At 43.1% G+C, this 27,703-nt stretch overlaps 4 protein-coding genes across 6 annotated transcripts in view; 2 read left to right on the plus strand and 2 right to left on the minus strand.

The window, feature by feature from the left end:
* Positions 1-780: 780 nt before the first annotated feature.
* LOC137784085 (UPF0729 protein C18orf32 homolog) lies at positions 781-2,972 on the minus strand. Its single transcript, XM_068574518.1, has 3 exons — positions 2,865-2,972; positions 1,489-1,704; positions 781-1,387 (listed from the first exon to the last, which is right to left on the minus strand). Exons 2-3 carry the CDS (start codon positions 1,666-1,668, stop codon positions 1,322-1,324), a joined length of 246 nt encoding a protein of 81 aa, XP_068430619.1. The 5' UTR covers positions 1,669-1,704; positions 2,865-2,972; the 3' UTR covers positions 781-1,321.
* Positions 2,973-3,015: 43 nt separating this feature from the next.
* rad1 (RAD1 homolog (S. pombe)) lies at positions 3,016-5,958 on the plus strand. The gene is made up of 7 exons (XM_068574684.1): positions 3,016-3,079; positions 3,470-3,671; positions 3,770-3,878; positions 4,046-4,203; positions 4,414-4,514; positions 4,702-4,800; positions 5,127-5,958. The coding sequence occupies exons 2-7, from the start codon at positions 3,477-3,479 to the stop codon at positions 5,302-5,304; spliced, it is 840 nt and encodes a 279-aa protein (XP_068430785.1). The 5' UTR covers positions 3,016-3,079; positions 3,470-3,476; the 3' UTR covers positions 5,305-5,958.
* Positions 5,887-8,569, minus strand: bxdc2 (brix domain containing 2). The gene is made up of 10 exons (XM_068574683.1): positions 8,377-8,569; positions 8,082-8,193; positions 7,902-7,945; positions 7,751-7,821; positions 7,597-7,646; positions 7,440-7,513; positions 7,147-7,197; positions 6,882-6,983; positions 6,619-6,747; positions 5,887-6,533 (listed from the first exon to the last, which is right to left on the minus strand). Exons 1-10 carry the CDS (start codon positions 8,524-8,526, stop codon positions 6,279-6,281), a joined length of 1,038 nt encoding a protein of 345 aa, XP_068430784.1. The 5' UTR covers positions 8,527-8,569; the 3' UTR covers positions 5,887-6,278.
* Positions 8,570-9,188: 619 nt separating this feature from the next.
* Positions 9,189-27,703, plus strand: part of dym (dymeclin) — a 44,062-nt gene continuing 25,547 nt past the window's right edge. The window contains exons 1-14 of one of the 3 annotated variants that reach the window (XM_068574484.1): positions 9,189-9,407; positions 9,546-9,750; positions 10,584-10,787; positions 11,814-11,866; positions 12,050-12,143; positions 13,270-13,406; positions 14,522-14,594; positions 16,652-16,777; positions 17,530-17,669; positions 24,196-24,381; positions 24,489-24,667; positions 26,024-26,149; positions 26,236-26,349; positions 26,633-26,727. In XM_068574484.1, coding sequence (XP_068430585.1) covers positions 10,648-10,787; positions 11,814-11,866; positions 12,050-12,143; positions 13,270-13,406; positions 14,522-14,594; positions 16,652-16,777; positions 17,530-17,669; positions 24,196-24,381; positions 24,489-24,667; positions 26,024-26,149; positions 26,236-26,349; positions 26,633-26,727 — 1,463 coding nt within the window. In that variant the 5' untranslated portion in view covers positions 9,189-9,407; positions 9,546-9,750; positions 10,584-10,647. The remainder of the gene's footprint in view (positions 9,408-9,545; positions 9,751-10,583; positions 10,788-11,813; positions 11,867-12,049; positions 12,144-13,269; positions 13,407-14,521; positions 14,595-16,651; positions 16,778-17,529; positions 17,670-24,195; positions 24,382-24,488; positions 24,668-26,023; positions 26,150-26,235; positions 26,350-26,632; positions 26,728-27,703) is intronic. The other 2 variants (XM_068574485.1, XM_068574487.1) reach the window with 2 other exon arrangements.

Below are 27,703 nucleotides of genomic sequence, written 5' to 3' on the forward strand. Positions count from 1 at the left end.
ATAGAAATGAGTGAACTGACAATTAACACCATGTTGTGTTTATGTTCACAGTTCTGATTGTCATGACTCTCATAAATCATACACTCAATTGTTAACTATGTACATAAACGTTTACTACTGAATTTCCGAGTTTATTCCACACTGCTATGGTGAATCTGGAATTGTAGATTGATTACAAGATATCATAGATGCCAGCTTACTGTCGTTAGTTATAACCATGATGCTCTCTAGTGGTGACAGGGACACTTACAGTTACACAAGCCACCTCGACATGCAACCCAATTTAAAATTAACTTTTTGAACATACACAAGGTAAGTATTTTATGAACTTATGCAAGTATGTATGACTCAGTATATTTAAATACGACTACTTCAATGCTTCAAAGTGAAAACATTATGAGTAAATACATTTTCTGGTCATAATAGTCATGGGATTGTGGGTGTGTGATATGCAGACTTGTGCCCAACTTCTAAAATCCTGGCTACTGCCCTCTTGTGAGGACATTATATCCCATTATGACAATATATTCATTTGAATAACAGGCTAATCGCAGTTAAATCAAACTGAAAAAAAGTGTTTAAAACTGATTTGAATTGCTTGCTCAGAGTATTTAGTCATAAAAAAGTGTTGCATCTCATACAAAGGTTACTGGTGTCCCTTTTACTTATATACAATAATAGAATATATTTTATATAAAATATATATATATCCACATTTTGGTTTCGATGTTTTTGGTCAGAAAATTGCATCAACACACAACATGACATGATTCAGGCATTTTTAGGATTTTATTACAAGGATCAACGATCAATTCTCAGTTATTTTTCATTACGAAATAAATGCTTTTAGAAATTCACAAATTAAAAAAAGAATACATTCAGAACAGAATTAGATGTAATTAATAATTTAGGTCTCTCTCTCTAAAAATACAAACAAAATGGATCCCTTATTAACTTACAATATGTCGCGAGCTCGTGGAAATTGGAAGCACAGCTTAGTATGGAGCAATAAATTAGCATATATTTCTATCTGAAAGTATTTTATTCATTTAACTGGAAATTTGACTCAGAAAAAAAAATTCTGTTGAATAATCAACTAATTAAATGCATGTATCAATTCATGATGAACAAAGCCAAAATTTCAACAATAAGTACAACTGTTTTACTAATGAAATTAAATTTAAAACAAGATCAGAAAATATGGAAGGCTAATAAAAAACAATCCATTCAAAGAAGTATTATAAGTTAATTCATAGTTTCTCTGCATTATACTAATGGCATATTTACATGGTTTTAGATGCATTATAATAAATTAGAGCGATCAATCTGTCTTTTTATCTGCTGCTACAGTGGATCCATTGGCAGTGGCATCACCGTTACTTTCAGGCTGAAACACACGAGAAGGAAAATGTCTTTAAATATGCTGTTTTTACAAGACTAAAACTAATTATTTGTCATAATAATATCATTACTTTTCAATTAACTTACCTTGCAAGTGCCATTACTCTGTTCGATAACTTTTTGGTCACTCGACGCAGTCTCCTGGACTGCTTTTTTGGTCCAGAATATATTAATAATGGGTGAAATGAAAGGATAGAGGTAAGGCTCCAGGAACCTCTTGTAGACCCACAACAGGACAGGAATCACAATACAGGGGATGCACACCATGACTGCAGCTCAGCTAGGCTGCACAAAATCAAGAACCTGAAGCAGAGAAAGAACAAACACAGATCCACAAATTGTCAAAAAACCATAAAGTGACTTTATTTCAGTGGTCACAAGGTTTCAAATTTGAAAGGCTGTGAGGTTGATGCTATATGGCTGTTAAGATCTGTGCAACCACAAATCTTAGACAGATCAGTAATAGAGGATTTTTCTTTATCTTAAAGCAAGGGACTAATAGATAGGTGCCATATACTGTAGCGCCGCATGAGGTATTTGAGTTTGCGGTCAAGTGAGGTCTCATCCATTTTTATAGCAGTTTGAATATTGGAAATTGTGACATGAATATCATTATGTCCTTAAAGCTGACTTTGAAGTCACTTTTCTCTAAAAAATGTACTGTAAAATCTCATGGCCATAGACATGGACATAGCTGGGGTCAGTCTGTACAAGACTGCATTGTACTTTTAATTTACAAGTTTAAGGATATGCCGTTTGAATATCATCATTTCACTTGAGCTTTTTTAGCTCTGCTTCTCTGTGCTGCGTACCGCTCCCGTACCGTAACACCTTGAATAAAGGTGCATTCAGAATTGCAATAGAGGCTCACTCGGTGGATGTGGGCTCAATTGTCCGCAGTTATTTGAGGTGTTTTGTTATTTGTTATTGAGCTGTAACAATACCTTTTTTAGTATTTCTGTGATGTACACTCACTGCATGCTACTGGATGACTGGCAGCCGAAACAGCCATCTTCAAGATGATGCATTCACAACGATGACGTAACAAGCCGAATTCACGTGTAAAAATACTGAATATTACAAAGTTGAGTCTCGATACTTTCGTAACCACGTTTAAAAAGCCTTCCTCTACCAGTTCTCAAAGCACCGAGGTTTGTCACAGGCAACCAGTCAACTAAACTGGTGCTTAAGAAGCTAATATTTTGTCAAATATAGCAGCATATTTGCAACACGAGTCGTCAACCTGTTGAGGCTCCTCTTGAGACTTCAGGCGACATTTTCCGTCTCATTACTGCCCCTGTTAGTGAGTAAACAACGTCCCACCGTCATCAGTCTCGTTAGCTAACGTTAATAACTAGCTAGCTCCCTGTCATCGCTCGGTGAACGAAACAGACGTATCGTTAACCTGTAGTCTAAACAACATTATTAAAGCCATAACACTTTCACTGAGTTATAATTCTCACCTCTTTGGATCACGAAAACACAAATGTTGTCACGTAACGCTACTGCCGCTGTTGAGAAGATGTTTCTTCTGTGTTTTGGTCTTTGCTGCGAGGAAGTCTCTGGAATAAATCTACGCATGCGCACATTCTACTTCCGTATAAGAAGAGAAAACCGGAAGTTGTCAGCGGCGCCTTTCTTCAAAACACATGCGTATGAGTTTCTGAAATACATCTTTGTAAGTAGCTGACGCAGTATCAGAAACATTGTAAAGTTTACTTTCCGGGGATGTTAAATCATTTAACACTCAATACATGTCACTTAATTTATCGTTATTTTCAACTCATCACTAACTACATATGATACGCTGTCATACAACGTTAGCCTAGCTTAAAATAAGTAAATTACAGACAGCAAAATGAGAGGTTTGTGTGTCTATAGCACAGTAACGTGCTTCTTTGTGACTAAATGATTGCTCTTGACTTCTTGAGTATCAAGGTTTGCAATTAAATAAACAGTTCTTTTAACGATATTTGGGGAATTTAACTCGGCAACTAAGCATTTTTGTTTTTGTTTTTGTGCAGTCTTTTACACGTGTCTTTTTGACTTCTGTGTGTCTTTATTTCAGCACCACGATGCCTCTGTCCACGCAGTCGCAAGCCGAGGATGAACAATACGTTTTAGTGGCCAGTTTGGACAATGCTCGCAATCTGTCCAACATCCTGAAAGCAATCGCATTCAAAGACCATGCCATCTTCAGCGCCACACCCAACGGCCTGAAGGTCACTGTGGAGGACTCCAAATGTCTGCAGGCCAATGCCTTCATCCAGGTGGGTTTGCTTTTACATACATAAGCATCCTTATATCTGTTTTTCATTGAGCATTGAAAAGCAGCAGACTCTGCGATATCTTCTGTTTTTCCATCCAGACGGAGATCTTCCAAGAGTTCACCATACGAGAAGACGCTGTGGGTTTCCAGGTTAACCTCACAGTTCTGCTGGACTGCCTTAATATCTTTGGAGGAAGCACAATACCTGGTACAGATAAAGGAAGTGATCAATAATCAAAACAGAGTCAATCCTATTTAAACTATACACAGTTTACTATTTATTTGTATTTATTTTTTAGCCGTGTTTAGATTAGATTATTATCCAGCTCAGATATGACTGAACATTTTCACTATCTCTCTTGTCCGATGTTGAAGGAGTGTCGACAGCCTTGCGGATGTGCTACCAGGGGTACGGTTACCCCCTCACCTTGTTCCTGGAGGAAGGTGGGGTAGTGACTGTGTGCAAGATCAACACACAAGAACCAGAGGAGCCCGTTGACTTTGAGTTCAGCAGCAGCAATGTAACAAACAAGGTGAATTTACACTATTTCAAATCATTGATCTACTGTTTAAATATACAACGACATACGTTTGGCAGTTTGACAAATACACACATTAAAATACACATTTTCTGTTGATTTCAATGATTGCTTGTTTATCAGACCCACATGGAATATACTGTGTATAACATTATCTACAAGCTTTCTAAAAACAATAATTAATTACGACTGTTTTTTTTAAAGGTGATCCTGCAGTCGGAGAGTCTGAAGGAAGCCTTCTCTGAGCTGGACATGACCAGTGAGGTGCTACAGATCACCATGTCCCCCAGCCAGCCATACTTTAGGTTTGTTGTCAAAAACTTGAATCGGTTGTTTAAAGCATCACTACTTGTTCTACAGATTAATGTTAACCATACATGTATAATTTTCACTAATTAAACTGTCAAATCTATCAAAGTGAAGGAATCACACTTGGAAATTTACCTTTCATGTTTCTTGTGTAATACTTCTGGGATTTGTTTTGCTCTGCAGATTGTCTACGTTTGGGAACTCTGGAAATGCCCATTATGATTATCCCAAAGACTCTGACATGATGGAGCTGTTCCGATGCGACAAGACACAAACCAACAGGTTAGTGCAGATAAATAAATCAATAGTCGTCTTATGTTGTGGTGAAAGACAACTGATTACTATCAAAGTCATAAACCTCGGTGCTACAACTACTTTTCGACCGGAGACAATTGACTTGTCAGAACAGGAATTGCATTGTATAGTTAATTACATCAATTATGAGTTACAGCTGTGCCTTTTCTACTAATTCATGTCCGAATACCTGCTATGAAAAAGACCAATTATGCTGCTTTAACTTTATCAATCTAATAATAATCTTGTCTATCTGCCCCTAGTGACTTTTGTTAACGCTCCACATTGTGTGCTGGCCTCTGTTAACATGACAGGTACAAGATGTCCCTCCTGAAGCCCTCCACCAAAGCCTTGGCGTTGTCCTGTAAAGTCTCTGTGAGGACAGACAGCAGGGGCTTCCTGTCTCTGCAGTACCTGGTCAGGAATGACGACGGACAGATCTGCTTTGTGGAATACTTTTGTTGTCCCGATGAGGAGGTTGAGGAGGAGTGATCAATCTGTGGGATTGACTTCAGGGCTGGCCATTCACTTCGAATGAGTGAGTAAAGTCTGCCGGAGGCGGCATTGCAGCCAGATGGGTTCACACAGGTGATACATGCTGGACTTCATAAGCATAATGGACAGTGGGAAAGGGTTTGTTTCAATAACCAGGTTCAGCATTGCCACTGGATTAGTGGAAAGACATGGTCACCTACTTGGTCTGATTGGGTACCTTTGTATAGTTCCATTATAACAACTACTTAATGCCATAGACAGATATGTAAAATAATTGTTTGTACAGTTACTGTATATATTGGATTATTGTGAATCCATGGCGGTCCAGGTCAGAAAATATTGCCTGTATTTATATGGTTTGTAGTCCAGTTGAGACCACAATCGGTCAAGATTGATATATTTCTGGAGCATCTTCTGCTCCTCGAACACTTAAAACATCCTTTCCTAAACGTCTCTAGATTGTGTGCATTGTAGGTCTGCACGCCACAGGCTGTTCAACTTCTACGCACTGCTTCATATTTAATGTCTACACTTACAATTTTGACCATTTCTTGGAAGTATACATACGATGACGCAGAAAACGTTAAAAATTGTTTTATTTTCATAACATTGAAAACTGGTTACTCAAAATCATTAAACTTTTTTTTTTTACATTGATGGAATATTTTTTTCTCACAAAGGATGGGCAAATACGGTTTGCCCGATCATAAAAGTTGAGATTTATGGCCCGCTACAAGCGGCACAGTCCTCCGGAGGGAGCAAAATATGTTTTGTGAATCCACAAACTGCCAACAGACATTGAACACAACACATGCAGTTTTAATTCTCAAATTCTGTCAAGTGATAATTAAATAACGCGTTGCAGTTTCAAGTCTTTTTGTTTTGTTTGCTTAACGAAGCTCATAATGGACCCAACTGCACTTTAGCATTACCATATTTGCTTGAGACGACATTAAATCAAGGGAGCGCTCTCACTTTACTTGTTTCCTGCGTGCTATCCTTTGTCTTTTGAAAGCTTTATGTTTGTTCTTCTTCACTACTCTTGGTATAGGCACATCTGTCTGTATGTGAACATGCTTTTCCTCTGCTGGCGTCAGGAAGACGTCCGCCGTGACGTCTTGGGTCACGTCCACCTTCGCTTCAGCTCTCTTCAGCTTCTGCATCTCCTTCACCATCTGCTTCTCACGCACTCTGGCTGCTGCCCCCAGTCGGATCTCTCGCCGGTGCTGCATGCGAGAAAGGTGCCAATTAAATATTGTAGGAAGGTAATGAATCGGGCACGTCACACACTTACAATATAAACTTTCTTACCATGTTAGGAGACTGGAAGTCTTGGTTCTCGAAGAGCGTAGGCCCTCCAAAGCTCCCCTGGAAGATCTTGATGAGGTTGAGAACAAATCGAGGTCCGACCTCCACGAGAGCAGCGTCCTCCTCCATGATCTGAATGCGGGAAAAGATTTTTTTTAGCTGAATAAAAGCATCTGAACACTGAACCCACAACAGAAGAACAATATAATATTTACAAAAATATCCTGATGTAAGCCTGGATGACTGAAGAATTAAAGAACAGTTACCTGATAGTTCCTAAACCAAATCCTGTTGTCTGCAATGGTGAATGTGAAGACGTGGTCCACAAAAGGCTGACTCTTCGGGTGGTAGTGTGGGGTGGAAAATGTCTGCAACCGTGAAACGTATTTAGTACTTCCTTAAATTAAATGTCGGTATGAAACCTACTCAGCTTTCAACGTTCATTGCATTTAAACAATGATGAATGACAAATTCACCTTTAACCAACACAGTGTGTGATCAGCTGTACTGATCAATGTATTTTGTACACACCTGGATGAAGAGCTCCTTCAGCAATGCAAAGTGGGGCTCCTTGTCAAATTTCTGAAGAAGAAAAACAAACAGAGTCAACTCTTGTTACAGTTCTGACAAGTTCTTTCCATTTTATTTGTACAAATGTCTTCTATTTTAGAGAGGAATTCATCCAAATCCAAACAATTGGTGTGATGTTTGGATTGAATTACAGGTATTTGTGTCATGCAGCAGCTCAATCACTAACAGTACTCCTGATTAAATTATATTATTGACATAATAAGTGAAGGCGTTTCCCCTTCAGTACTACTCACAGGATCAAACGAGAGCAGCGGTCTGGATCCTTTGAGGCAGTTTCCGGTCATCTTGAGTTCAGCTAGTGTGTGAACTGTGGAGACAATCATACAGACCCGTTAGGCACAATACAGATGTTGTCTACTGCGCATCGAAACCGAGACAGAAGAAACTCACTGTTCTGAACCAGAAACTTTGCAGAAGGTCCATGAGGGCTGTTTGAAATCCTGGAGGGAAAGAATATTGTTGAATTTTCTTTGGATGAGTTCTACAATAACTACAAAAGGACATTTAAATATTCAGGGGCAGGTAACAAAGATCCAACACTCACCACATATAGAGGTCCTGCTTTTTCTTGGCTTCGAAAAAGAGGCATTTGTTGCAATTTTTGATTTCACACACCTGGGACCAATACAGATCTTTAGTAATTCATCATGCATGCGATTATACATAGTGTTCGGATTTTGAAAAAAAAAACTTACCTCATTAACAATAAACAACTTGTCCTTTCTGTCCATTTTTGTATCTGACAAAAGAAAAAAACCTTGTTAGAGCAGCATAATTAACAAAACCTTCATCTCTGCCTAACATACGTTACAATGTGGTGTCAGCACATGTTTGGGGTGAAATGATAATGTACATGGTTGTGTTAATGTACTAACCTGCTTTTGAATGAGGCATCAAGGTCCTCAGGTCTTGCATCAAGTGCCTGGTTCTGTAGTTGATGCCTCTCGAGGAGAAAATGAGAACTCTTTCCTTGTTTGTCCATCTACCCTGTTAAAGAAATACAAACACAAACGTATAATCATGGATGTCAATGTGGGTGTTGTGGCTGTGGGGTGTTTTAGGATATCAACAACATTAAATAACTTTTAGAAAAACATAACCCTGTGTTTCGAGTTAGCCAGCTAGCTAGCTAACAGCATCGGTGGCTAATAACAAGCAACGGGCACTTACCGACGAAACCGGTGGTGGAATCGTGACTTCGTCTGTCCTCTCCCGTTCGGCTTCCGCCATTGCTTCGTCTTTTTCGGCGGCATATTTCACTTTCTTTGCTTTTTTATTAGCAAGAGCCTGTCTTCCACGTTTTCTCTTGAACGCCGACATGTTGTACTCCGACGAAAAAAATCTCGCATGAACTCGTGTAGAAACCAACTCAAACAGCACACGTGCGGATGGAGCGGACGCGGGGGCCTCTAGCGGCGTGGAGGTGGTACTGCATGTACACATTGCGTCGACTACATCCGGTCTTTGGCGTCAACACCTATCAAAACCAGAGCCGTTTATTGAGAGTCATAACTGATTAAAATGAACACATGCATTTTGAGAATGATAATAATAATAATTTTAAAACAAATATATTACAATAATGGCGACGTGAAGATTATTTCAGTTGATGACAACTTTGATTGATCATTGTCATTTATAAACTTCACTCAGGAATGTTGTTTATTTATTGACATTTTAGAATTATTTCAAGTGATTTCCAGTGATTTATATGGCTTTATATAGTGACTTTGCTGTTGTAAAGCTGAATGTGGTTGCAGTAGAAACAATATTTAGTTATCGATACATTATAAATAGCTAATAATTATGTTCTGTCATGTAAAAGAACAGAGCAGTGATTCAGTATTTCCTCATAATAATATAATCGTGAATATTCCAGAGTGCAACGTCACACTCAACGTTACACTCGTAATGAACTACGATCGACGCGACCTTCTCTTTAAACGGCTCTGCTCAGACGTAGTCGACGCCCACATGTCGTCATCACGCAAGGGGTGGCGACGTGGAAAACATGGACGATAGGAGTATGTAGAGTAAACTTAATTTTCTCGAATTGCCCTCAGTTTCAAGGCTTTGCGTTTGGAAATTACACCTGAAGAAAAGAATTGGACAAAACTAGTCAACAGTGTGACAACCAGTCGCCTTTTAACGGTCCCTGTAATCAAGAGAGAAACAGAAACTGCGAGAAGCATTTATGACAGGTAAGCGGTCAGCTGATAGCAAACAAGCTGTGGACGTGAACGTTAGCTGTGTTACTAACCGCCGGTTCACCGGGGACGCGCTCTCAAATCAGTCATTTACCGAGCTACGGTTTCATGCTATGAATGTCTGGTTTTCAGAGCGCCGGGTTTCCAGTAAAACAAATTGCCGAGGCTGTACATTTCATTGGAAACAGGACGAGCTAGCTAACGTCAATGCAAGTTGGTCAACTGGAGCTGCAGATGCAAATACAGTCACACTACGAGCAGAGGCAGATAAAGACCCAGGAGACGGCTCACTGAATCTGGAAAGCTAATTCTGATCGAGCCAGATCACATTTGTCTGGTAAGATGTCTGGCTCTTTGCGGCATCTTACGCTTTATCCTCTTATCTCGTATGTGTTAATTGTATTACCATTAAAACTAAAGGTTGTAACTGTCCTGTGCTGTTTAGCTCAGCCAGGACTCCAGTTTGCTTGGCACTTGTGTGTTGAAGGTGTGCCATTGCAGGAAAACCAAACAAACATCCTGGTTCCTTATGTGCTACCCTGTTGTCATCTTGACCTTACATTAATTAGATTCAGACTACTTATGTATTGGACTTGAGGGTTTTCCTCACATTGAATTACTCAAAGCAAAAAGTTGATTAGAAATACAAGGAGACGGAGGTTAGAGGTCCACATCATTTGTTCCAAAGGCACACATGATGGTTCTGTCACTCGTAATTAAATTCAAATAATTTGATGTTTAATCTGAGTTGTAATTATGTTTACAAGTAATAAGCAATACAAGGAATCTCAGTTATGTGCAAGTTAAATCTGCTTAAAACCATTGTATTTAAGAGGGTTAAAAGTCTCCAGGTAGACGGTATTTGCTGTAGTATGATCATCCAATTGATTCGGATAATGTTACTGAAGGTTTTCACAGAGCTAATATATTGTATTGTTGTAAAACCCACAATTGACGTGCAACAAATAAAACCCCCAACTCAAACTGAGGGTACTATTCGGCCTTAAACTCTTGCTACTATTCTTCCTCCTTCTACATATTTACATTCGGTCTTAATGGAGCCTGAATGCAGCCTTAAGATCCTTAAATCCTGTGAAGTGGCTTCGACAAAAGTATGGTTGTTCATTTTCTGTTATGGCATCAATGATTAACGCATTCTCTCTGTCACAGGATTTGGCATATGCCTGGTGAAAACACAGTGAAGAGTCTGGCTGAGTGGAGCCGGTAGAGAGCGATGGGAGCAAACACCAGCCAGGTCAGTGACCTGTCCGACAATCCCAGCCTCAAGGCCCTGCTGGGCACTGAATCCATATCGGAGAATGATCCCTTCTGGAACCAGCTCATCTCCTTCACCTTCATCAGTCCCACCAGCAGGTACACAAACACAAACACACATGGAAAAGTTCTGTGTCTCCAGGTATGAATTTATCAAGTTGAAGCACAAAACATTTCCTGGTTGCAGCTCTACATGCACATTCCTCCGTTTCTTTATCATTATAAAGTCAGTATTTTAATGGATGAATAATTAGTCAAATGAGGTCCACTTGCTTGCTTTGCACAGTGATGAGGAAAAACATTTGAAACGAGAGATGAAAGCTAGTAAGCAAACCTTGTGTTAGCGGTTCCTAGCCAAACTAATGAATTAATTAGAACATTAAAAAAAATACTGGTAATTAGAATACTTGTTAGGTCTGATGAAAACAACACAAGAAGTCGACAAGGAGGGAAAACAAATTGGAGGTAAAATTGATCACACAATAGCAACATTAGTAAGTAAGTGTTGTATATGTCTTATCAGTCTTATAGCTGGTGTGTTTGATAACTTCGAGGACATCAAACTATTAACGACTCTGCTGGCAGCTTCAGGAAACGTCTCAGGTTTTGAAGAATGTCTCCCAGTGTCTGCTCCAGAGCTAAAGTGCGCTCTACCGAAAGAAGTTTGGCACACGACCTTTCCTCTGAGAACGATCTTTAAGATTCTCAACCAGGATCAAACATTAAACTGCAGACCAGATGTTTGCAGAGCTCACCTCAGTAATGATTCAACAGGGTTATTGTCATGCTTGGTTAAGAGTAAATTGACTTTTAGTTCCTTTGTAAATAGTGTTGAGAAGTAAAGAAAGACACTGCATTCCTTCCTGCAACCGGACTGATAACAGAGCATATGTGTGTACTTATCCTACTCAATTTTGCACCTCGCGTTCCCCATATGCTCAAATATTTGTCTTGTCTATTTGAACACAAATACAGATGCAACCATTTGAATGCTATTAATGTTTTGCACTGCAGTTTTCGAGCATGGCGACAGAGGGCAGATGATGCACGCAAACAGCTCCTCTGATCCGTTTTATTCATCGTATCTTTTAGGTTTTTGTCTCATTCCTTGTGGTTTTTTTTCAGTGGAGACTCTAAGTTACTGGAAGAGGCTGTCATCCCCCTCGCCAAGATCTTCAGTACGTTGCTTATAATATATAACAAATGTTTTTACTGCATAATGTCTTAAGTGTTGTTTAACACAAAAAAAGATAAACATGTGTTTCTTCATATTGCTTTTATACCAAACTATCATATAGGGAAGTTTCTGGATCTAATGTCATGTTGCTGATAAATTCTCTCCTCTTCATTTTTTTTTCAAGTTGAAAACAATCCCAGATCGGGGAACTTTGGCGCTCTCGTCAGAGTTTTCCTCGGAAGAACCAAAGAGCTGAAAATCTCTACAGAATGCCAAGAGTGAGTACGGGAGCCTGAGAGGAGAGCCGGAGTTCAGACGAGTGCGTCAGTAACGATAAACATGTCCAACAAAAAGCGGCTTTCTCTGTGCAGGGGGCGCAGGCCCCGTCAGGGACTCCTCGTTCTCCACAGGGAAGCGCTTGTTGTTGTGGTTTCCCATGAGAAAACTGCTGAGGTCTAACCATCAACACATGTGGCATTGTTCTGCACTCGCTGCCAAGCCGCGGATCCACAGAGCTTGACCCCGCCCGAGTCGCCAAAGGGCTTCGGGTGGGAACTCTTCGTTCTCTGCCGAATATCAAATCGAGGTTGTGGTTAGTTATCGCTCCCCATCCGCTCTCGTGTATTTTTTTCAAACAGTTCTCACATGTTTGTCCCCGGAAACAAACCTACGCTTCCTGATTCTAACAAAATCGGCATGTGCAAATTGTCAATTTGTGGGACTGATGAGACGCGCCCGTGTTGCTGTTTCCTGGTTGTGAAACACTTTTGGCTCGCGCTGAACGCTCCCAATTATTTCTCGTTTTCCTCCTCATTTCTTTCCCACCGACTTTGTCCCCATCTTATGTCCGAGGGGAGACGTGGTTCACTTGTTTAGTGTCATTATATGCTCGGGAGAAGGCGCCGGGATTCTCTTTTGTTTTCTCGGCTGTCAAAGTGAAGGTTGTAATGCATTTTAAGAAAAAGGAAGATGCGTATGATGTACAGTAACTCAAAGCACCAGAGGGTCACTACTGTGCTATTCTACTGCGTTGATACTGCTCAGTCAGAGGCCATCAGCCAGAGATGACGATGAAAACTGTGCTTTATTCATTTACAAGCAGGAAATTATTAATCAGCCTTCCGGTCCAGCTTTTAGATTTATTCAGCAAAACACACACAGCGGCTTTAATCCAAAGTAAATACACCAAAATTTGAAAAAAAACTATCGAATGAATATGTAACTGAACATTCAAAGCATCATATTACCGTTGAACTTAAATGCTCAGTAAAGCTTTTCCTCTGTGAATTTAAGGCATAAACCAACTATAACTATTTCCTTCATGGCATTTATTTCCATCACAGTTCTGTTGTTTGACCTTGAACGCGATGTCCTTCTCCTTCTTCTTCTGTTTCCCTTCCACAGTCAGCTGTTTATCTGGCAGGCCCACAATGCATTGTTCATGATCCGCTGCCTGCTCAAGGTGTTCATCAGGGAGATGAGCGAGGAGGAGCTGCACTTGCAGTTCTCCTACCAGGAGAGGGCGCTAGGCTCCTGTGGAGGTGAGCCCCGTCACAGGTTGCTGTGGAGGAGGAAGGCGTGGTGGTGGGTGGGGGGAGGGGGGTTCAACGTCACAGGATTCAACAGGATTTTAAGTGGGAAAACTTCTCATTTTGGACATATTTAGGCACTTGCAGCTTTATCGTCTCAGACAAACAATGAAGGGGCTAAAAGGCAGTTTAGAGACGTTCTATTAAAAACCTTTCGAGCAACATTCCTGGAAGTGTTTGGCTCCCGGTCGGCTCCTGAGATGTGAGTTATTAGAACGCAGCCACGAGGGTCAAACGTAACACTTCCCATCGTAGCTAAAGAGAGATAAGAAATTGGCTTTTTTAATTGCGCGCATACACCCTCAGCGACTGACCTGGATCAGACGTCTCTGAGAGACTCTTTTCATAAAAAGTCTGAATCTGCGTCTGACTGCATATCGTCTGTCGGCCTCGAGCTCCCGGCCTGTCTGACGTACGTCTCCAAACAAACACTCTGCAAATGTGATGAACATGAACAACTCGACGCGTTTGTCGGTGCTCACTTGCAGGAAGAAATCTAAACGCTTCTCGCTCATTTTCATCCTCCTGCCACGGCTGTTTTTTATCATCCTTTCACTTAACTATTCCTTTTTTTTAATTATTAAACAACATTTACATAAATTAAGCATTTGTTTAACCATCCGTTCATTTTCTGCTTTCTTATCTGTGTTCAGGTCGTGTTAATTTGATTCATTACATCATTAGTAATTATTGCTCCATACTGCTGGAAGTACTGAAACTGTGATTTAATAATCTGTCGTCTCTCCTGGTTTTACATCCGACTTTCATACTTTGGCCGGTGTGATCATGAGGCGGCTCTTAAATTGCATTCTACGGGGTATTAAAGATGTCTGCAGTATTAAAGTATTCAATTTAACTCAGCGAACCCGGCAGAAACCTTGTAATCCCAATTAACAGATTCCTCTCAATGCCGTTCCTCTGTACAGCGAGCATGAAATATGGATGATGCGTAGCGTAGCGAGGAGGGGGGGGGGGGGTGGGGGGGGCAGGAAGGAGCCACGTTCAGAGAGACTATGATCAACAGGGAGCCGCCATACATGTCGCATATAATAACTCTCTCTGTGTAGAAACCGGCAGCGAGGACCTCCTGGAGGAGCTGTTGTCTAACCTGATCCACCTGATCGTGGAAGTGCCCCTGCTGTAAGTATCTCCTGTGTGTAAGAGGTGTGTCAAAATGTGTGTGAGGAAGATCACATTAAACACCCCATTGTGTTTTACATACACTAAAACATTCCCGCATGGGATGCAACACCGTAAAGTGACATTACACACTCCACACGGTGATGGTTTCTTTTAAATGTGCAGATACAAATTGTTCATTACATATGTCATTATGTCATTATAATAAATATATATTATGACATTATACTTCTTGCACAGTATCCACATGAAGGCTCTCTGTGAGTTCCTGGTTTTTATTCCGTGTTTGTTGCTCGTTAATGTGTCTGGGATGTTTAGTCACAGAGCGGTGAATAATAAAACCCTTTGAAAAGGCCGTAACGCTCTTCTTCGCGTGTCCCACTTGCTCGTTTGCTCCTGGATTCTCTAACCGCGAGGAAGCTGAGATCCATTATGGATCAAGGCTTCTGCTCGGATGTCCGTGTGTTTTCGTTTTTCAGCGTCGTCGGCCAGGCTGCCGTGCTGCGGAGCTCTGAGCTGGCAACCGGGTTGATGAAGGGACGAAATAGTTTTTAAAAAAAAAAAAGGAAGGGGACGTGACTAATGATGTGTTTGTTGTTTTTTTTCGGAAGAAGAGAAAAGGCTTGAAATTAAAGTTTGATTAGGAGCGTTGCCAACGAGTGGGAGAGGAGGGAACAGAATGATTGAAAAAAAAAAAAACCCACCCGGTATCATCCTTTACTCCCCGTGGGCGGCATGCACGCTAACACACTCTGCTTTAATGAGTGAATGTTTCAGTGTGTTTATGCAGCTATCTCCAGCACGCCACTCAGTCTGTCACAGAGAGACGGAGATGCAGCTCGTGCGTCTCTGTGGACTGAACCCTCCTCTGCAGTGTCAAAACAAGTTCACAGAAACACAACTCACAATTGTTTCTTCTTTCCTTGACGCAGCATCTTCCTCTCTGCCGGTGTCTGTATTGTGTCACTCCTGATCCTCTTCCTCTCAACCAGTCCACGTTCTCCCTTTTCTCTTCTTTGCTGTCTCCGGGCATCAAACCCCCTCTTGTGTAAATGCAGTCGGCATTCCAGCGTTATTCATTGTTCCAAGAGCTTCAGGACTTCAACCTGTTTTTTCTCCCCCTCCACCGCTTTGTGGCTGTCAGCCCACTTCCTCTGTACGTGCTTCTGGTTTGGATGAGAATCCCACAAATCCCGAGCAGACATCTTCACTTTTTGTGGCTTTGTTTCACAAAGGAAGATGGATCTGAATAGTTTTTAGATTATTTCCAGGTATGCAGTTGACGCACTTTGACGAATAAACCGTTTACTTTTTTTAGTTTTTCCACACGTACTGTGACATCGTCACGGTTTCCCTGTTGAATTCCTTGGAGTCTGACTATAAAGCACGTGTCTCACATTTACACAAAGCTGTGTGATTTAAACCTATATCAAGACGTGATTTCTGTATGAATTGTCTCATTTTTATACCAAAATCTGGAAAAATTGGACATTGTGTTTAGCTGTATAATTGTTCTTCCGACGGGTGTAGAGCTGAAACAATACTGGCACTGATTAAAACATTTATATTATAATGCATTTTTGGTGGATCTGTCAAACAGTCTCATGCTCGAGCTTCTCAAATGGGAATATTTATTTTCCTGCGATGGGTTTTGGGCCGCGGGTCGGATAAAACGAGCTATTTCAAGCAGTCAACTTGGGCTTTGTAGAATTTATAAAAGACCAAGGAAAGAAAATCAAGATGAAGCAATAAGTACAATACGTATTGAACCCATTAACTGTTCATCTGCGTACACACACACACACACACACAGCCAGGTGTTAACTGAGAGATGAGACTGTGTGAAAGTAGAAGGAAAACCACGTCGACGCGTTATTTTAAAGTCAGATCACTTGATTGATCTGACTTTCTGTACCAGCATAAAAACTTCATGCTTTGCAAATCAACATATCTAAAGGCCGTCTTCCTATACGTTCATGTATATCTTTTTAAGTTGTGGGATGAGAGATGATGATTTATTTGCATTAACTCTACTTGCGTCGGTCTTTTCCTCGCAGTGACATCACCTACAGCATCCTGTTTGAAGCGGTGACCACGCTGCTGGTCTTCTTCTCCTACCAACTCTTCCACAAAGACATCCTGCGGGATGGACTGATCTACCAGCACATCATGAAGGGCCGATGGTGAGAAAACACACCAACAACCTAGTTTGCATAAAAATAGGACTTTAAAGGGACAAGAGAAGCTAATCTAGTTAAACAAACCTCCGTCTCCAGTGTGGCCTCGTCGTCTGTGACGCTGAGGAAAACTGAATCAGAGAGGCTCTTAAAATTAAAATAAAATACCAATAAACTTCAAAATGCAGAAATTTAATTGTGCCGATAAGATAATTTATAAATCTCAACAATAACTTGTTGGATTATTTGCTACTGACCTCAGGAAAGGCTTCCAAGCAGCGGATGTTTTCCAAACCACAATCTTTTGTTCCGTTGAGAAATAAAGGCTGCGGCGAGAAGAAACTGACATTGGATCTTGTTCATCGGCAATTACGTTCACGTCACTCGCTGGGAGAGAGCTGACGTGCTGAGGGAAGACTAGAGTCTCAAAGTGACACCTGATATGGACACCTGTGGACGGAGAATAGGATCTCAGTTGGTCCGGCTGTGCGCACACACACACACACACACCCGCACACCTGCATGGAGGAAGAACAGGTCCCGTGTCTGGGCTTTGCTTTTCATTACACTTCTAATGGGTCATAAGTGACGATTGAGAGATTTTGCCTTTAGAGCCGCAGAACTAGATGGTTTCATTCTGACATATCTGCTGCTGAGCTTGCGCCTGAAATGTTGAAGACCTCAGAAATGAAACCTTTGTCATGCCCTTAGGTTTCCTGGTCTATTAAAACCTGCCATGTGTCTTTCTTTTCCTCCAGTTTGTCCTTGACCAGTCGCCTGGTGAAGACTCTGCTCTATAACTTCATCCGGCAGGAGAAATGTCCGCCTCCAGCAGCCCACGTCTTCGAGCCAAAAGCTGAGGGAGGCCTGCTTTACGGCCTGGCGTCGGGGGTGGCAAGTACGAGTCCACACATCCACACCGGATACAGACAAACTCGATCACAATCATGTGTTTATACACCACAAACTCACCACAATGGCTGAGATCCAGGGTTACAAGTACCAACGTTTTAACTTGTAGTTGTATTTTCTGTTGGTAAAAGTCAGTTGGATATTGTAAACGGTCACTGAACGCTGCATTGAAGTGTGCAAAGCTACATCCTGGTTTCATTCAGACGCGGCATCAGTTTTTTCTTTTTGTTCTTGCTTTGAATGACTGTAATAAGCATTTTGGATGCAGTCAAGGTGTGTTTTCTCTCAAACTAAATGGCCTTCAGTTGGTCACAGGTTGTGGCCTTCGTGTGGATACGATTGGTGAGAATGTACCTTTTTTTTTTTAAGAGTTTTTTATTTAAATAATAAATAGTTTAGGAGCTTTATGATGGAAAATGATCCACTATTCCAAAGAAAGAAAGGAAGCAGTCAACCTAATTGTTCTAGAAAAATATATTCTCTCCCTCTAATCTTCCCCTTAAGAGGTGCAATTGTTCGCTCTTTCTCATTATTTGATAACCGTTCTTGCCAATTTTGCACTTCGTTTGTTGCAGTGACGTCGCCACATTCCCCGCATCCAAATGAAGCTGGTTCGTTAGAAAAAACATCTTCAGAAATCCTGGGAATGATGGTCAAATTACAAAAAAACAAGAGCCAGACGGTGAACTTGTTATTTTTAGTTCATTGGAGCCAGTGAGTGAGATGTATGAATAATCTGATAAACTGAAGCGCGAGCCGCACTGACAGCCGTGTGCGACCAAAGTGATGAGTCAAAAATGAACAGAGTGTGTGTACCAGACTGGTAATATGTCCTGTGTGTGTGTGTGTGAGGAGAGGGCCGGGTTTCCCCCGGCAGATAAAATGCTCTTTGTCGGTTGTTGGTGGCAGATTCCTATCAGTGAGCCATCAGCATTCAACCCAGCCTGTCTGTCTGTGGCGGCGATGGGCCAGTGAGTTATGGTGCTGTGCACTGTTCTGTAATCCCCTCGAGCCCGTCTGTCTGCAGCCGCCTCCCTTGTACACACACGCACAGACCAACAAAGACACAAGCGCTCTTATGCTGCAGCTCAGAAACAACACTTGTTTTCTCTCTGCGTCTCGTACGAGCGCCGCTGTCATCGGGGATGGGCAGAGCGCACACACTCATTTCAGAGGTTTAAGATGGGGGAATGGCTGTTTGTTCAAGTGTAGCAGGTATTAGCAATTTCATTTTCTTTAATTAAATACAATTGGACAATATTCAGTGGCTGAAGGGGAACTGCAGGTTTTTTATTTTGTGTCCTCTGGGTTGTATCAGCAGAAGGTCTCACACCAGGATACACACCTTTTTAAAATGCTTTGTATAAAGCCTGTGAATCATAATGTTCTGGACTCGATTACACGATGAACTGATAGAAGTTCCTCGTGCTCATGTATAATAATTCATGCCCACACGGTCACATCCATAGACGGTCTGGGTTTCTTTTCCCCAGAAACGAGCGCTGGCCTCCGGCAGCGACGCAGGGCTTCATTTCATCAGCATGTTGCTGTGTGGGAGGATGTCTGTTCCTCTCTTGCTTCACGCTCTGCTGTCTGAGCAGGACGAGCACCCAGAGAGCACACAGCAGCGTTTTGGCCCTCTCTCCTCTCCTCTCTCCTCTCCTCTTTCCTCTCCTCTTTCCTCTCCTCTCTCCTCTCCTCTCTCCTCTCCTCTTTCCTCTCCTCTCTCCTCTCCTCTCTCCTCTCCTCTCTCCTCTCCTCTCTCCTCTTTCCTCTCCTCTCTCCTCTCCTCTTTCCTCTCCTCTCCTCTCTCCTCTCTCCTCTCCTCTTTCCTCTCCTCTCTCCTCTCCTCTTTCCTCTCCTCTCTCCTCTCCTCTCTCCTCTCCTCTCTCCTCTCCTCTCTCCTCTCTCCTCTCCTCTTTCCTCTCCTCTCTCCTCTCCTCTCTCCTCTCCTCTTTCCTCTCCTCTCTCCTCTCCTCTTTCCTCTCCTCTTTCCTCTCCTCTCTCCTCTCCTCTTTCCTCTCCTCTTTCCTCTCCTCTTTCCTCTCCTCTTTCCTCTCCTCTTTCCTCTCCTCTTCCCTCTCCTCTCTCCTCTCCTCTCTCCTCTCCTCTTTCCTCTCCTCTCCTCTCTCCTCTCCTATTTCCTCTTCTCTTCTATTCTCTTCTATTCTTTCCTCTCCTCTTTCCTTTCATGTCCTCTCCTCGCTCATCTCCTCTCCTCTCCTATTATTTCCTCCCCTCTTTCTTTTCCCCTCCTCTAATTTTTCCTTTCCTCTTCTATTCTTTCCTCTTCTATTCTCTCCTCTTTCATTTTCTCTCCTATTATTTCCTCTCCTCTTTCCTTTCCTCTCCTCTCTATTCTTTTCTCTCATCTCCTCTCTTCTCTATTTTTTTCTCTCCTCTTTCCTCTCCTCTAGTCTTTCCTCCTCTTTCCTCTCATATCCTCTCTTCTCTATTCTTTCCGCTTCTCTCCTCTTTCCTTTCCTCTCCTCTTTCCTTCCCTCTCTCCTCTCCTCTCTCCACTCTGCTCTGGTCAATTGGACTCTACTTCTCTCCTCCTCTTCTTCTCTACTTCCACGTTGTCTCGTCTCTCCTCTCTTGGACTCTCACTCGGTCGGTTCCTTCTCCTCTTCGCATCGATCCAACGATGCCGACGCCTGGCTTTTGGGTCCAGATCCAATACCAGTGTATTAATTTATAAGTTTTATGCCTCATTACGTGCAAAAGACTGGGATCGTTATTATTTATGTGCAAGGACATATTAGTCCTGGCTTTCCAAATGTTTTAACAGATGGTGCATCCATAACTCGTGACTACCTTTCGTTCTATGTTCTCCTGTACTCTCCATGTACCTTTTGCGTGTTTAAACACACACACACACACACACACACACACACACACACACACACACACACACACACACACACACACACACACACACACAATACTTCAAGCCCTCCATCTGCCTGCAAGCCCTGCCATGAAATCAAGATGATTCCTGTCCAGCCCTCTTGTTTCTCGTCCGAGGGCGTCGGTCCCGATCGCCTCTATTGATTCCCACTGACAGCGACGCAAACACAGACGTCTTGCATGTGCGTTAGGTCCTCTCATTTGTATCTCACGCTTAACATTTGTCGGTCACATTGGGCAAGAGAAGATGAATTTATGGCTTTGGCCAAAGCTTTTTATTATGATTCTGAGCGTTTGATACGAAACAACATCAGTGGAATGTTTTCATGTGCTCTGCATGTTTTCGTTGGGTCGGGTTTTGGACGAAAAAGCTTGGAGCATATATTTTCATTTGTGTGAGATTGTCAGAATGGTGTGTTTGTTTTTGTCTGTACAGCATGTTTCACCGTGTGCATTTTTGGATAATCATCTAGAGTTGAGGCTGTGTGTGTGTGTGTGTGTGTGTGTGTGTGTGTGTGTGTGTGTGTGTGTGTGTGTGTGTGTGTGTGTGTGTGTGTGTGTGTGTGTGTGTGTGTGTGTGTGTGTGTGTGTGTGTGTGTGTTTGGCAGAGGCATTGTCCTGAAGCCCTGATGTCATATTTCATTCACTGATATGCAAGTTAATAAGTCAGTAGCACATTCTGTCCGTCTCTGTTCACATCAACGTCCGCGCTGGAGACTTTGTTCTGGGCTGTAATGATGAGAAAATGTTTTCCACATCAGTTCTCTGGACTGAAACGTCTCCACGAGCCGCTGAGACGTTCACACAATGGTGTTCCTGAACTAAACATGCAGCTTTCAACCGGCTTCACAGAGACTTCATCTTTGTTGGTGGTTCATAAATACTCACTAATGAACAAGCGCGTGCACTGATAACTGAGCTGTGTGAAGATTAAACATTTCAATAAAATAGTTTGTTTCAATCAATCATGTAGTCTTATTGTAAAGGCTCTAAATACATTCAGCCTTTCCTCTTCATTTTAATACTAAAAGTATAAAATGGTGTTCCTGAAATCATTCTCGGGGTGCGTACGGGCTTAAATCACACAGACTGCAGCGCTTCGTGAGTAAAGTAAGGGAATGATGTTTCCCTAATCGACAGTGTGATGACAGCGGCGTCATTAAGTGCTTTACCGGAGCGTTTGTGTTTGATAATACCCGTGAAATTAATCTGCATTTGGTACGAGGTTATCGTCAGGCGAGGTAGATATCGGGGCGGGGGGGAGATGTGGATTTACAAGGGATGGTTTACAGCCTGCGTCTGAATATTTGGAAAGATATATTGGTTCAAATATAGAAGTTGAGTGCGTGCCAGGAGTCGTGTCTGACGGCGGTGGTCATTATGTAAGACAACACACAGCCTTCTGTCCTGAAACCAAGGCTGGGGAGAACATCAAGAGCTCTTCTTTTGCTGCAGGAACGTGTAACACGGGCCGCGCTTCAGCCTTTCTAATGGCTAAATATGTGAATATGGAGACTAGTAGAGGTTTGCAGGTAACGAATAGTTTCCAGAGATGTTGTGGATACAGGCTCAAGTGAAGCGAGACTTTGTGGGTGCAGTTTGTGTCGCGTGTCTCATGGTGGATGCCTTTTAATGGCCCCGAGTCCCAGAGCCCAGATTGTGATGTCGGCGTGCCAGCCTCTGTGTCCGAGTGTGACTTTCTCTTCCCCGCGTCCTCCTTCCCGTTCCCTCCTCTTCACGTCCTCCACCTCCTCTTTTTTTTCCACTCGGCGGCCGGCCAGGCCGGAGCGGCGGAGCACTATTGGGTTTATGTGGTGGAGGTGGTGGAGGTGGTGGAGGTGGTGGTGGGCAGGCAGACAGGCCGAGGGAACCGAGCCAGACGGATAACAAACAGCACCCACTAAGGTAAAATAGAGCTGTGTGTGTGTGTGAGCAATAAAGTGTGTGTGTGTGTGTGTGTGTGTGTGAGTGCAGGAAATGTGGCTGCCAGACCGGCTCTCTGACACTGTCGGCTAGTCAGCGTGGTGCCAGTGAGGAGATGAACACGGCTCCGTCACAACTCGGCCCCCCTCTCTCTTTTTGAAGATTTTTTTTTTTTTTATGTTCTCACACTCGTTTCTCTTGAGAAGAGAGAGCGAGATGATGTCATTTCTATCTGGGGGATTTCTTTCTGTTGTGGATGCAGTTTGTTGATGTTCTTTTGCTCCAATATAAACAAGTTCATTCCCCTCCTGACGGGATTTGATGCACGCGAAGCCCGACTCTGTTCTTTACTAGTCCTGAGTGAGATCAGAAGCAAACCAACACGCAACCCTACAGATATAGTCACAAGTCCTTTTGTTCCATCTTCCTTTCAAGACGCAACAATAAAACTCCCACGTTCTCCTCGAGTGAATCTCTGAATGCTGTAGCATGTCACCCCTGAACTGTTTTAAAACTAGCGTCTCCTTCCTTTGCGTGACTTCAATCTGGTTCGGTTCAGCAACCAAGTCAACCGCTGATGCGAGCGCGGCATCGTCGGATGGATCGGGATCGAGGGGGGAAGTTCATCCGCTCTTCCAATCCTCTGCCACTAGATGGCAACAGATCGACTGGGCTTCCACGCCATTGCGTTTAAAACGTGGCCCTGCAGCGTCTCTCCAGGGCTCCTGCAGCCGCCGGGCGCTGCCGTCTGCGTGCGTTGGTGTTCGTGCTTCTGGTGACGCCTGAACAAGCGCCAGCACTTCTTCTTGTTGGGCTGCCTCGCCGTTCCCCAACAAGAAAAACCAACCCGCTCCAGTCGGCCTGTCGTTCCAGTTTCTCTTTTGTTCCTGTGGCGCCGTCTATGTTGTTTTAAATTCCAGGTATTGCCAAGCATCGTGTGTGTGTGTGTGTGTGTGTGTGTGTGTGTGTGTGTGTGTGTGTGTGTGTGTGTGTGTGTGTGTGTGTGTGTGTGTGTGTGTGTGTGTGTGTGTGTGTGTGTGTGTGACTCCATTGTGTTCATTTTGGCCTTGATGACTTCAGTCTGACTGCACATTTACTCTGTTGCCTCGCTTCCCCATCGAGCGTTCATCGGTTTCAGGCTGAAGAGCTGATAGTAGTGACAATACTTCTATAAAAGGGTCGACTGCTCTTCATTACTCGGTCCATCCACCCATCTGCTCAACTGAAACAGAGACCTGCACTTCTCAGGTCTTTAAACTCCCTCTGTCTATAATCCAACCCGGGGAACGTCAAGTCAAGCACATTTAAAAAAGGCAGACGTGTTAGATACAATAAAACAACAATAGACTCGTTAAATAAAGTAGGAAGTTTGGATTTAAAACAGATGAGTTGTATCACTGTCCAACGGGTCAACAATGAGCAATGCAAATATTTAAAACCAGATGTGTATCTCAGAGAGGATGGACGGGAGATATTTGAATATTTTGAAACATGCTTTGAAAAATAAAGGAAGGAAACATAAGACAAGTTGTTTTCCTGTCATACGGACAGATACCAGTTATTCTACACAATGAAAAGCTTATTTTGCTTTTCACTGTACATGTTTTGTGTATATCTACACCTCTCTGAGTGTATATCATGTTAACTTGTGCACTATTTGTGTGTCTGTCCGTCTCCAGGTGGGCTGTGGAGTGTCTTCACGTTAGGTGGCGCTGGCAGCAAAGTCGGCGTGGAACAGGAGCACAACCCCTTACCGCTGTCCAATCAGAGCCTTCTGCTGCTGCTGGTGCTCGCCAATCTGACAGACGGGCCCGACTGGCCCAACCCGTACCGCCAGGCCATCACTTGCTTCAGAAACACGCAAGGTAACACACATTTGTTCATCCATCGCACACATTTAAGAGATGTACATGACGTGTGCCAGAGGGTGATACGGGTGATAAAGTACCGCGATGTGACTCTGCTCACACAGACACATCGTCACTGTCCGCGGAGCAACCGCACACTTTCCAGATCAATTTCAACAGTCTGTACACGGCGCTGTGCGAGCAGCAGCGCTCCGACCAGGCCACGCTCCTGCTGTACACGCTCCTCCACCAGAACGCCAACATGAGGACGTACATGCTCTCCAGAACCGACATGGACAATCTGGTGGGTTTTCTCGGCGAGCTTGACAGTTGGTGATGACGCACATTCGTGCGCCTTTATAATCCCGGGCTCAATCTGTGTTTTTGTGTGTGGTTTTTTTTCTTTTTAAAAACACAAAGGCGAAAGGAAAGACCAGTGTGTGATTGGGTAATCCTCATTAGGACACATTATGCAGTCCTCCCCTACACACACACGGGTATGGCCATGAAATCGTTTCATCTCGGCCCAACGCTACGGCTCAGTAGATAGTGGGATGTGTGCAGTGGCAGCTGGTGCTGTTCTGCCCGTGTGGGCCAGTGCCAGTTATTCCTTACAGCACAGCGAATGTACTGATGCAAATAGTGAATGAAAATCAATTTTAAGCTCTGCATGTCAGATGGTATCACATATGAGCATGGTGGACAGTCACACACGAGGCTGTCACACAGTAAATTATTTGGTTTTATTGCATGTGAGGGGAAGTAGGAGTTACACTTTTTATCCAAAGCGACTTGCAATAAGTGCATTGAACCATGAGTAGAAACTCTGAACAACAAGACTCAGGAAAGTACAATTTATTCAATAAAGTTGAACTACAAAGTGCCATTTAAGTGCTGCAAAACATGTGCAGGAAATGCAGTTTTTATACAATCATATTCTGAACTGGCAGGTCAATCAGATTCATTTACTATCAGTATGACCTTTTCTGTGTTATTCCCTTTTTTATGGCTGCTGTAATAAAATATCATCATTAGCAAATCTAGATTGAGCCTTTTATGAAGGGGGGGGGGGTCCTAATGAGTCTAGCCACAATAAAGCGGCGCTGCACGACAGAGTAATGAGCTTACGCTGCATCTGTGTGGGTTCATCGCTCACCACGCTAGCGACTAACGGCTTTCACTCCGACGGTACGATTCTGAGGATTCAATCTTGCACATTGCCGTCATTAGCGAATCGCTTTTACCATCTGTTTTGCATATTTCTGAATACAGCATCTGCCTCCACCTATAGTGTCGCAGCGCTGAATGAATACTTAGCGCTCGGTTTGAACCACAGGTGCTAACGCCGCGATCGTTTCGGGGGCTTTATGTATTACAGTAATAGTGCGATTTCACTGGGCCTCGTTGATAAATTAAACCTAAATAAAACCCCTCGGCAAGACAACAAAAGCTTCCTTCCCCTGACTAGAATATTATAAAGGATGCATTTCTGTATTGTAGAAGAGGTATTCAGCGTTTCAGTTTCATGTGCAGCGAGAGTCATATTAGCATTTCTGTCTCCTCGAGCTGTTTCCACGAGGATTGAATAAATGTAATTTCTGCCGCTATGCCCTCAGACATGCTCAGACCTTCCCCCTTGCTCTCCCTCTCGTCCTCTCAGGTGTTACCCATCCTCGAGATCCTTTACCACGTCGAGGACAGAAACTCCCATCACGTCTACATGGCCCTCATCATCCTCCTCATCCTCACGGAGGACGACGCCTTCAACCGATCCGTCCACGAGGTGGTGCGTAGAAACAACGTCGTTCTCGTTCCAGCCGTCTCCGCGGCGAGCTTCCACATCTCTCATGGATCTCTCTCCCTCCCTCGCAGGTGCTGAAGAACGTCTCGTGGTACTCGGAGAGGACGTTGACGGAGATCTCGCTGGGCAGTTTGCTCATCCTGGTGGTCATCCGCACCATCCAGTTCAACATGACCCGGACGAGGGTGCGTTTAGCACGTACTCACAGTGTTGTGCATTCAGAGACCTGCAAAGTGTCATGAGTCACATCCACTGAGAGCATTTGGCTCATAGATTGAAATGAGTAACATGCAGTTATCATTTGCCTTCCACTTGGATTGTTAACTTATTTCCTGTGTTGGTACTTACTACTACTGCACTTCTGGTTGATAAACTGCATGTTGTTGCTCTGTACTTGTACGTGTGTAATGAATCTAATCTTAACAGTAGCATCAGGTAACCTTTATGTTTGTGTGCATCCTCCTCAAGGATAAGTACCTCCACACCAACTGTCTCGCTGCCCTCGCCAACATGTCGGCCCAGTTTCGTTGTCTCCACCAGTACGCTGCCCAGCGCATCATCAGGTGAGGACGTGTTGTCACGCTACAACGAACAGCCCAGAACAGAGGACGATGGATTCATTTAATCGCTTTATTTCCTCCATTATTCCACTTTCCATCCAACCGGTTCTCTCTCTTGTTGTTTTCTTTGGTAGAATATTACATGTGGTTTGAAACTAAATGTGAAATTGTATAACAGGGAGCCAGTCTATATTCATTGTATGCACACAAACATCCAATATTGCCTTGAAATAGTCCTGCTCTTTGACTTTTTATAATATGTAAATGATACAAAAGAGATGTATATTCCCACAGTATGAAACGTATGGCAAGTCTCTTGGCGTCTTCATATCTCTGACCCCGACTAACTCTCACTGGCTGAATGGGCTTCCTCTCTGGCTTACAACTTGAATAAAAAAAAGATCAAGTGTGCATGTCAGAGAGAGAAACTGTGTTTTTAAAGAAATATAAAGCCGTTGATGAAGGAGAAAAGGCTGGCACGCCATCAAAGCAGCTGATGTATTTCCGCCAGAGGCCTTCCTGAGGGCATGCTTCTGAATACAGTCTGCTGTAACCAGAATATTGCACAGGAGATAACGCGCTTCCTGACATTTGTGTAGAGTCACAGACTGAAATCAACGGTATCGGTTGTGAGCATCGCTTCAGTTGCTGCCTGGAGTAAAGTGGCAGGCTTTGACACAATGTCCCTCTGTGAGGCGAGCGAAGACGCCAAAAGAGAGACAGAAATTGCCCAAAGACGAGGGTTCAAGTTCACACACGAGCGTGTTCATTAATTTTAATGATGGTTTCAGTAACTCGACAGCAGAAGAGACTGAGGCATTAAATATTGAGAGAGTGGTGGGCTTGTGTTGAGAAGAACGTAGTGTCACAAAAGGGGACGGAAGACTTTAGAGGACGAGGTCCAAACCGCACACATCGAGTCATTCATGTCCGTCTGTGAACGCCGGACAAACAGGAAGGAATGTTTCCTTCCCTGAGG

This window comes from Clinocottus analis, unplaced genomic scaffold, assembly GCF_023055335.1.
Source record: "Clinocottus analis isolate CAN_PGR_092001 unplaced genomic scaffold, fCliAna1.0.p SCAF_13, whole genome shotgun sequence".
Lineage (NCBI taxonomy): Eukaryota > Metazoa > Chordata > Actinopteri > Perciformes > Cottidae > Clinocottus > Clinocottus analis.

What these genes read in the sequence shown, in the direction of transcription:
- LOC137784085 (XM_068574518.1), bottom strand. Translation starts at nt 1,668, where the DNA reads ATGGTGTGCATCCCCTGTATTGTGATTCCTGTCCTGTTGTGGGTCTAC. An exon ending in AGAGTAATGGCACTTGCAAG is followed by an intron (nt 1,388 to 1,488) that starts GTAAGTTAATTG and finishes CGTGTGTTTCAG; the next exon opens with CCTGAAAGTAACGGTGATGC.
- bxdc2 (XM_068574683.1), bottom strand. Translation starts at nt 8,526, where the DNA reads ATGTCGGCGTTCAAGAGAAAACGTGGAAGACAGGCTCTTGCTAATAAA. An exon ending in AAGCAGGACCTCTATATGTG is followed by an intron (nt 7,647 to 7,750) that starts GTGAGTGTTGGA and finishes CTTTCCCTCCAG; the next exon opens with GATTTCAAACAGCCCTCATG. An exon ending in AAAGTTTCTGGTTCAGAACA is followed by an intron (nt 7,514 to 7,596) that starts GTGAGTTTCTTC and finishes TTGTCTCCACAG; the next exon opens with TTCACACACTAGCTGAACTC.
- rad1 (XM_068574684.1), top strand. Translation starts at nt 3,477, where the DNA reads ATGCCTCTGTCCACGCAGTCGCAAGCCGAGGATGAACAATACGTTTTA. An exon ending in AGGCCAATGCCTTCATCCAG is followed by an intron (nt 3,672 to 3,769) that starts GTGGGTTTGCTT and finishes TTTTCCATCCAG; the next exon opens with ACGGAGATCTTCCAAGAGTT. An exon ending in TGGAGGAAGCACAATACCTG is followed by an intron (nt 3,879 to 4,045) that starts GTACAGATAAAG and finishes CCGATGTTGAAG; the next exon opens with GAGTGTCGACAGCCTTGCGG.